Source organism: Arabidopsis lyrata, assembly GCF_000004255.2.
Source record: "Arabidopsis lyrata subsp. lyrata unplaced genomic scaffold ARALYscaffold_1, whole genome shotgun sequence".
NCBI lineage: Eukaryota > Viridiplantae > Streptophyta > Magnoliopsida > Brassicales > Brassicaceae > Arabidopsis > Arabidopsis lyrata.
The window spans coordinates 22197714-22208006 of NW_003302555.1; the positions used below are offsets into that span (position 1 = coordinate 22197714).

At 31.5% G+C, this 10293-nt stretch overlaps 1 protein-coding gene across 1 annotated transcript; it reads left to right on the top strand.

Annotated features, from left to right (window-relative positions):
- Nucleotides 1–5462: 5462 nt before the first annotated feature.
- Nucleotides 5463–8865, top strand: LOC9327334 (serine carboxypeptidase-like 44). Its single transcript, XM_002891226.2, has 9 exons — nucleotides 5463–6004; nucleotides 6297–6404; nucleotides 6504–6596; nucleotides 6707–6888; nucleotides 6969–7247; nucleotides 7567–7700; nucleotides 7775–7867; nucleotides 7967–8084; nucleotides 8473–8865. The coding sequence occupies exons 1-9, from the start codon at nucleotides 5740–5742 to the stop codon at nucleotides 8638–8640; spliced, it is 1440 nt and encodes a 479-aa protein (XP_002891272.1). The 5' UTR covers nucleotides 5463–5739; the 3' UTR covers nucleotides 8641–8865.
- The last annotated feature ends 1428 nt before the right edge of the window (nucleotides 8866–10293 follow it).

The following is a 10293-nucleotide window of genomic DNA, read 5'->3' on the forward strand; positions in this document are numbered from 1 at the left end:
ACATTTTTTAAGTACATTTAGCAAATAAATCCTGAAGTTGAGAAATATTTACAATAGAATACCATTGTCATAAATGTTTATATATTACAAAATCTTTTCAAAAAAAATCTTTTAGAAACTGTGGCTTCCAAATATGGTAACAAATCGATTTTATTTTTAAATTTTCCTAAAACATCTCTACCAAATATAAACATTAATATATAATTCTTCTATCACTTTTATATGATCTTATAGTAATTTATTTTGAATTTATATAAAATACAAATAATTAATAAAATAATAGATTTTTTCTGCATATAATGTGATTCAAAATTTTAAAAACGGACATATATTACTCAATCGATGAAAAAAAGTATGTGTACAATGTCCCATATTGCTTAAAAGTTTGGACAATGGTTCAGAATCATACTATAAAAAGGATAAAAATGATTATAAATACAAAACGGAGTTATATGGTGGGACGGGTTTGAGTCGATATTAATACGTGAATGTATACCACGGGTGAAACCTAGAATTAAAAATAAAAATATAATTATATAATCTTAAATATTAAACAAACCAAACAATATTAACAAAAAAAAGTATAACTTAAATTTAAAATTTTTAGTTTAAAAAATCGACCCGCAATATACCGCAGGATAAATAGTTTTGATATAAAATAATATCAAATTATTATAATAGTCCATAATTATAAATACTTGCAAATATTAACACTATATCATTTGTACATCTACCAATCTTCATAATTAAATGAAGATTAATTACACATATTTCAACTATATTAATTATAATATAAAATAATTAAATGAGATTTTTTTTTTAAATATTAATTTAAAAATACAATAAATTATAAATTATTATATAAAATATATAAAATACAATTTTGCCCCGCGGTATACCGTAGGTTAAATTCTAGTTATGAATATTTGAACATAACAAAAAAAATTAAAATAACACAGACGGGTTATATTGCAAGCATGTATGGCTGGATGAATTTAAATCAACATTAATAAAAATTTAAATATCATTAATCCACCTTTTTAATACGGGTTAAATTCTCATTTTATTATTTTTTAACACCATCAATATTAGACAAATCGAATCAGTCTGATTTTGATAAGATTATAATTACATAATAATAATTATAAACTATACAATATAAATATCTTATAAAATGATACAATTTGTAAATTTTTATATATAATAAATAAATATTGACTTTTAAAATCATTACTTTTAAAAAACAAATCTTCTCGAGATGTAATGTTGATTAAAATTTAGTTATTAAATTGTATTGAAAGATATTTTTCCTCCTAAATTTCTACAAATGGTATCTTGTTCTTTTATTGGATAAGTCGTTGGTGATGCATAAATACTTATAAGATTGTAGTGACGTATTTAGGAAAACCCAGTTCAATGTAGGCGGTGATTGGCTAATTTAGTTTGCAACAAAAGAGATGATGATGTTAAAGGTTCCTTGGGAAACCAAATAGGATAATATTTGAAAGGCACGTGTATGTGAATTTCTGCTATATTACTTTTGCTTGGTTCTATACTGCAAGTCTGCAAGTTTGTTTACCTTTTTTTTTCCGTTTTGGTCGGCTGATAATTTACCTTAATCACTTTTCATTATTTTTTTCTTTACATTCTTACATGTTTGTGCCGGAAAAATCAAAATTTGAAATATTATATAACACAAATTGAATTCCCAAATATATAAAGAAAAAATAAGGCTCGTCACTCTATATGCAACGTATATCTCTATCATTTGCATTGTGATGTGACAAGTCTTAGTGACTAAACTTCTACAATCAAATTATTAATGTGAACACCTTTGTTAGGTGCATTATGATATGTCCAACCTTTACTAACAGAAACATCTATAAATCTATTTATTCAGTCTACCGAATAACTATCAGTTTTTCTTTTCTTTTTTTTTTTCTTTTTTTCTAATCGTTGATACACATCATAAGTGTATAATATTGTACAAGAAATCATCTTTTTCTCATGTAATTTCTTGAATCAAGATTGGAAAAAGTTGGTTGGGGGAATTCTGCAAAATGACTACACGTCGGACTTAAGGAGATCCTTACTATTCTTACTGGTTCGTCTCTCTCCAGTACACTGCAGTTCATAATGAAGTACGTTTTTTAGATCTCGATCCATGCCATATGGCGTGAACGTACCAGACGAAGACATGGTGAAATTGCAAGCTCTCCGTCAACACTCATTAAAGCTTATTAGAGTTCCACATTAGAAGTTAGTAAAAAAATTTGGATAATATATAAATGTTTGATAATCTTCTTCTTTTGAGCTAACTTTTAAATGTAGTTAGGTCAACACTAATATGGTATCAGAGTCAAGGCGCAGTCTTCTCAATTATAGGCTATCACCTGTAGATATCCAATCCTACAAATTTCACGCTTCAGACGTTAGTATTGAGCGTGAGAGAAGTATATTAGAATCTCATATTGAAAATTAATAAAAAAATTTGGATAATATATAATTAAGTGTGTCGCAATCTTCTTCTTTTGAATTAGCTTTTGGGTATGAGTTAAACGTAGACTAATAAATATAAGGTTCTTGAGTTGCATTGATGGTGGTGTAAGCGTGTTTCTGCTTTATTTGGAAATAACAGAATTTTGATGGGACTCATCTCTCATAAACGAGATTTCTTGCACCATAAGATCTCGTCTTTACATTCTCTTGAGTGCTTAACCCAACTCGCCGATGGTTGAATTATATATATATATATATATATATATATGACAATTTGTTTTTGTCAAACATATATATGACCATTTAGAGCATTCTCATCGGTAAATATCTAAAAAAGAGTATCTAATGAATAAAATATATTATTTTTGTTATGATTTTATTGTTTAAACAAAATTTAAAATATCTAAATAAATTAGACCAATAGAATTAATACATCTGGCAAAATGAAATTGTCACATTATTTCAGAGTTTCTCTCTCTCATTCCTTTTTTTCTATTTCTTTTATTATTTTAATTGTGAGAAACTGTGAGACATCTCCCCAATGGAGATGCTCTTAAGTTCGTTTTTTCCAACTATAAACATCACAAAATCATTATGTTAACAACATGTATTATATGAGTTTGAATATTGATGGTAACCCAATGATAACATTAGTACAAATCGAGGAACTATATATATTATGGTTTGTAAACCTATATATTAATTTTAATTAAGATTAATCAAGAACTAGAAATGAAAACAATGTATGAAAAAAGTTCTTTGGACATACAAACAGACAGTAAATTAAAATAAAGGTTGGAAAATAAAACATATAACTAAAGCACCATCGCAAGAAGAACCATTAACATAAAACTACCACAAAAGATAACCTCCCGAGTGATAGATTAAAAAATACATATATATATATATATATATATATTAAAATATACAGATCTGAGAACCAAACCGAACCCAACCTAAATCGAGAGATACATAGCCAAAACATAACCGACATAAATACCTGAACGAATCCTAGACTCCTATATCGAAAAATTTAAACCAAATGGATATTTGAAATACCCGAAATACAATTATACATCTAAAAATTATTAGTTATACTAAGATATGAAATAACTCAAATATCCAAAAATACAATTATAAATCCGAATATATTAATAATTGTTATACTAAAATAACTGAAATGTACAAAATAACTAAAATATATTAATCTGCATCTATTGCCCAAAAATATATATATATATATATACCAAAAGGTGTCGTGTAATGAAATTTGGACTCAATCGGTGGATGTGAGCGTGAGAAAGAAACGATTATGCGGCTATTTTAATATATTTTTTTCTTTATACCTTTTTAATTTATACTTCATGTTTTATGTTTAAAATAATTAATTCAAGTTCATAATTTTTCTTAACAAAAAAATTCTGCATGTATCATGATTTTGATTTTAAAAAATCATGGCATAAACTTGTAAGAAGAAAATTTCTTGTATGTTAAACTTTTTGTGTACATAGAATACAAATAAAACACTATACAATAAATTGTAATAGTATAGAGCGAGACATGGTGGTTAAGATTGTAGTGATTACTGTGGAGGTTATGGTGGTTGCGGTATAACCGAAGAGATAATATATAGGGGATAAAAAAAATCAATCTTAACGCAAGCGAAAGAAGAAAAACTTTATTTTTAAAAATATAATTTAGGAAATCCAAATAGTCGAGTTAAACGCACGTCAACAAAAAAACGTTATACTCTAAAGGGTATAAGTGTTCTAAAAAGCGGTCCCCGACTAGGCGCTAGGCTCTCATACGATGCCTAGATGACCGTCTTGACCGCCTAAAATTACATAGATTTTATTTAATGTATTTTTTCAATTTCCAATTAAGTTTTATCTCTATATATATATATATATATATATATATATAGTTATAAATATTTATATATTATTTAATATAAACATAAGTAAATGTTTTATCAAAGTTTTGTATATGATTTCATATTTTTAGTTTTTCTTATTGATATTTTATATAAATTTTATATATAATATCATATTTATAATGTTTTATGTTATAATGTCTAAACCACCTAAAAATCGCCTACGCCCCGATTAGGCGTTCTAGGCGCTAGGCACTAGATCACCGCCCGATTAGCGCCAAGCGTTTTCTTGAACACCGAATAACATATAGAACCCTAACAATCAAGTTAAACATATGTCAAAGAAAAAACGCTATAACCTAAAACATATAACACATAAAACCGACATAAATTATCGGCTAGCAAAATTATTGGATAGAAACGTTTTACCCTAAGAAATTATTGAACGCTATACCCTAGAATGGTTTGTGTTCTATATAGAGTGGCGAAAGTTTTCTTGTAAATTTGTTTTTCGATAATTAAAAATATTATTAGTTTTCTTTGTCCTAATCTGTAATTTTGTATAACTGAATCGAATGCTCATCCAAAATGTAATTTTCACCCACGTTGTATTTTTGCCAAAAATAACAAATTAACAATGACAAAAGCATGCAAATACAAATTCTGATAAACTGTAATCAAATTATTTATAGAATAGTATTTATTTCTTAACTGTGAAAGAATTAATGTAGAGTATGGTTTATATATATAATGATGTAAAATAAAATAATATTACGTTCTATATAATATATATATATATATATATATATATATTGTTCACATCGTTCTATATAGTATTAAACTTAATATTATTTATTCATTTTTCAAAAAAGTTGAATCTGTTTTTTAGTAGAATTTGCAAGTTTGATTCGAGTTTATTTTTTAAAATTTCCAAAGCAAATATGATAAGAGCTAGTGGGGAAATACTAAGAAAAAGGAAGAAAGTGAGAAGTAAGAAGTACACATATGTGGTGTGTGTACATGTGTTAGGGGATGAAGAGGGGAAGTCAATAATGCTTGCTCATGTTGCATCGAAGGAAAAATATAGATTATATATTACACAATATGAATATCAAAGCCAACTCATTTATGTGATTACTCTCTACATTATAATATCTTTTTGGTTATAGAATGCAATTGTCCATTATTTTATTTTACACGTTACTTAATTTAATTATTAGAGTGAAAAACTTTTATAGAAGTGGTTGTCTATAAATAACGTTACCAATACATGTACACAAGGCACAGAAACATAGAACGGAAGTTAAAACACAGAGAGCGAGCCTCCCCAATAAGAGAGAGAGATAGAGAGAGAGAGAGAGAGAGAAATGGCGGGAGGTAAGTGGCGGTTCCTAGAAGTAGCAGTCGTAGTAATGGTGTTGCAGTGGTGGTGGGGTTATAATGGTAATTTAGCTGAGGGATTTCCAATAGAAGATCTTGTGACAAAGCTGCCTGGACAACCGGAAGTGGCATTCAGACAATTCGCGGGTTATGTCGATATCGATGTCAAAGCTGGTCGGAGTCTCTTTTATTACTTCGTCGAAGCCGAGAAGCAACCCCACTCTAAACCTTTAACTCTTTGGCTCAATGGAGGTTTGATTACTGTCTAACGTTTTTCTTTAAAATTTGTTTTTTTCACCAATAAGATGCATTATACGGATTTGAACTCGGATAATGGCTATGTGACATCACTCAACAAAACTACGTACTTTTTGAGAAATGATCAAATATATATTTAGTTTATTTATATATATATATTTTGATGAATAAATTTTACATTCATTCAAAAATATATATATATATATATATATATTTATATATATTGCGAGTTAGAATTATAAAATTTATAAGGCCACCTCTAATAAAAACAGAGGAATTGTTGCAGGACCAGGCTGTTCTTCCATAGGAGGAGGAGCTTTTACAGAGTTGGGTCCATTTTACCCCATCGGAAATGGTCGTGGCCTCCGTAGAAATCCCAAATCTTGGAACAAAGGTCTCTCTCCCTCTCCACTAGTATCTCTTAGACTGAAAAATGTAAATTGTGTTTAACAATGACAAAGTTTGTGTTGTTACTTTAATTATTGTGAATTAGCCTCAAATCTATTGTTTGTGGATTCACCGGCTGGAGTAGGATGGTCTTATTCGAATACAACTTCTGATTACACCACTGGCGATGAATCCACTGGTATTACATAATATTTCAAATGATTAAATCATCTTTTGTCATTATTTAAAATTTTTAAATTAATAAAGGTTTTTAATAGACTTGTTCTTGAATGATGTTTTCAATAATAGCCAAGGATATGCTGGTGTTCATGTTAAGATGGTTAGAAAAATTTCCACAATTCAAGACTCGAAACCTCTTTCTCGCTGGCGAAAGCTATGCAGGACACTACATACCTCAATTAGCTGATGTGATACTTGAATACAACCAACAACGCACAAACAGATTCAAGTTCAATCTCAAAGGGATTGCAGTAAGCAATAAGAACAAAAAAAGTTCTATTCAAATCTCTGTTTTGCTCTGTTTTTGATTGATTCCTCTGCTTTTGATCAGATCGGGAATCCACTTTTGAAGCTTGACCGCGATATTCCAGCGATGTATGAGTTCTTCTGGTCACACGGGATGATATCTGATGAACTTGGCCTCACTATTATGAACCAATGCGACTTTGAAGATTACTCATTCACAGGTTCGCACAACATAAGCAAATCTTGCGAAGCCGTGGTGAGTCAAGCCGGAACCATCATCACTCAATATGTCAATTACTACGACATCCTTCTCGATATCTGCTACCCCTCCCTCTTCGAGCAAGAGCTCAGGCTCAAGAAAATGGTAAGAAAAAAAAAAGGAAACGAGTAGTTTGCCCCCAAGACTTCTACTATGTTGGTTGCATTTACATTTAATAATTTATATCATTACTTTTTTCCAAACATAACCACAAATTCTAATGAATTAATTCAAGGCTGAAAATATATTTTATTTCAAAATAATTTTGATTATTTTTTCACATGAAAATGGTAAAGCCGGCATTTCAAATGGATAAAGATATATCACCTAATGGTTTCTGCTAGTACCATATATGCGCAATCAAATATGTTCAAACTTCATAATGTTGTTGACAAAAAAAAAACGCTTCAAAAATGATTTTCAGGGTACAAAGATGAGTTTTGGGGTGGACGTGTGCATGAGTTATGAAGAGCAATTGTATTTAACTCTTCCTGAGGTTCAAAAGGCTCTCCATGCTAATCGAACTCAACTGCCATATCAATGGTCTATGTGTAGCAGGTATAGAATAACTTGAACCATCTCTAATGTTATATATCTCATAATTTATTTAAGATTATGTTTCATCCTCACAGCCTCTTGAAATACAATTACACTGACGGGAACACCAATATGCTTCCAATTCTTAAGAGAATCGTGAAGAGCAAAGTCCATGTTTGGGTCTTCAGGTATTGATTCCATTTTATACCCTTTCTTAATTTATTCTTCTACTTTTGCAATTTGGTGGTAAACATACAAATTTTTTTTGTTTAAATGAAAACATGCAGTGGGGATCAAGATTCTGTAATTCCACTTCTTGGTTCAAGGACTTTGGTAAAAGAACTTGCAGATGATCTCAACTTCAATACCACAGTTCCCTATGGAGCTTGGTTTGACAAAGGACAGGTTTGTTCCACAGAAAACATTAAGTATGCTCTGCCCTTGGTTTGAGCATTCGGTATTTTTCGCTTGGTTTCGATTTCATTGGCTTTCGATTTGGTTTTATGAAAAGTAGGTTTGGTTCGGGTTTTTTTTCGTATAAAAGTGGAAAAATAATCTAAATAAAGTTATGTATGTAATTTAAACTAAGTTTTATATGTTATGTATAATGAAATTTATTTTTTGGTATACAGTTTAGTTTATAATGAATCTTTTGATAGACTAAATTTGTTTTGATTTTGACTTCGTTTAGGTGTAAGAAAATTACTACCGTTGTTTTCAATTTAAATTTTTTTAGTTTGTTCGGTTATGTACTTATGTCTACCCCTAATTGTAAACTTATTGACGTTACAAGGTTGGCGGATGGGTAATAGAGTATGGGAATCTAGTGACATTCGCAACGGTGAGAGGAGCGGCTCATATGGTACCGTACTCGCAGCCTTCACGAGCTTTGCATTTGTTCACCAGCTTTGTGCTTGGCCGGAGATTGCCACACAAATCGCCTCCTGCTCTTCATGATTGAAGAGGAAGGCTTATATTTCTTATTGTTTTCGTTGGTAATTTTTCTTCTGTCTTTTCTTTAGAGATCGGTTTCGTTGTTTCAGTTAAAAGCAATTATTTGAATAATATCATTATGATATATGTGTTGTAGTGTCCTATATATATTCTACAAAAGAAACACTAAGATATGAAAGATATCACAATGCTCTTTAGTTTGAAAAATTATTATCGGAAGTGTAGGAGCGTAAAATGCGAAATTTATTGATAACTGATACAAGACTCGGTGGTGAGACTTATATCGGGATAGAGATGGTGGCTTCACAAGCTGGCGGTCGCTTCTCTCTTGTGAAGGATTGATGATCGATGATGTAGATCTGACACGATGGCGGTCGCTTCTCTCGTGTGGGATCGAAATAGAGGAAAGTGATGGCGGATTGAAGTACACCACAGAGATGTGATTGGTCTATGATACAGTACACGAACTCAGCCTTGGTGAATCACACACACAAGACAAAGAACAAGCTTATTCTCTTAAGAACACTTAAAGAGAAGAAGTAAGAAAATTCGGGTTCTTTATTGATAATCAAAGGTGAAAATCGTACAACTGCTGCAGGGGGACTTTATAAGAGTCCTTCAGCTAGCCCTAGGGCCGAAAATAAATGCAAAAACACAAAAAAGGAAGCAAATAAAAGCAAAACACAAAAACCATTGTTTTTAGAAAGAAAATAACTAAATAAGGAAACTACTTAAACTCTCTTGAGGAGCACGCTTTGATGACGAGTCTAGCTGTTGTGTGGGCTTATTGGACCTGCAAAGATAGTATAAATTGAATAAAACTTACCGGGATGCGTTTTAGGCCCAATAGACGTTCTCTGAGTCACTTCCTGTAGTACTCGCTGACCTACTTCAGGAGTCATATCTTGTGCTCGTTTACTTGTTGGTTTCTTGAAGTAGGGGCCTTCCTGGAGTTCCTCTTGAGTATCTTGATCAGTGTCTTGGAGCTCTTCCACGTCCTTGGTGTCTTGGAGCTCTTCCACGTCCTTGGTGTCTTGGTCTTGATCTTGACTCTCTTGATCACTCTCGGAAGTGAAGCTTGTCTCGTACGTCTCCTGCAGCTCTAAAGTCTTCTCTTGGCTTCTAGGGGCTTCTGGACCTGTCACAGAAGATTTCATACCTTGGGGAGTAGTTCGTTCAAGACTCATTTGGGTGAAAGCTTCAGCAAGCTCTTCTTCGGTTATTGGATCATATCCGGTTTGGGGTGCTACGGACCAGTTTACTTCCTCCTGCTCTAAGGAGCTTAGAATGTCTTGCACAACTAAATTGAACCTTTTCTTGAGTTTTTTAGACTTTGAACGTGTCATGGGACCTTCTCGGACTTCTGGTACAGGATGTAGTGTAGGATGTAGTACAAGATGTAGTTCAGCAGTTTGGTTAAAGTCGATGTCCGCATCATTCCCTCCCTCTTCAGAAGGTTTTGTCCTCAAAAATGAATCTCCTGGATCATAAGCAGACAAGTCAACGACATTAAACGTATGGGAAATTCTTACCTCACTCGGTAGCTCAAGACGATAGGCATTATCGTTGATCTTCTCAAGGATCTTGAATGGACCGTCGCCTCTTGGTGCTAGCTTCGATGCTCTCTGCGTTGGAAACCTCTCAGGTCGCATATGTAGCC

Excerpts from the sequence above, each read along its gene's own strand:
- LOC9327334 (XM_002891226.2), top strand. The coding sequence starts at position 5,740 with ATGGCGGGAGGTAAGTGGCGGTTCCTAGAAGTAGCAGTCGTAGTAATG. Across the intron at positions 6,405-6,503 it reads TCCCAAATCTTGGAACAAAG|CCTCAAATCTATTGTTTGTG; the intron begins GTCTCTCTCCCT and ends ATTGTGAATTAG. Across the intron at positions 6,597-6,706 it reads CACTGGCGATGAATCCACTG|CCAAGGATATGCTGGTGTTC; the intron begins GTATTACATAAT and ends TTTCAATAATAG.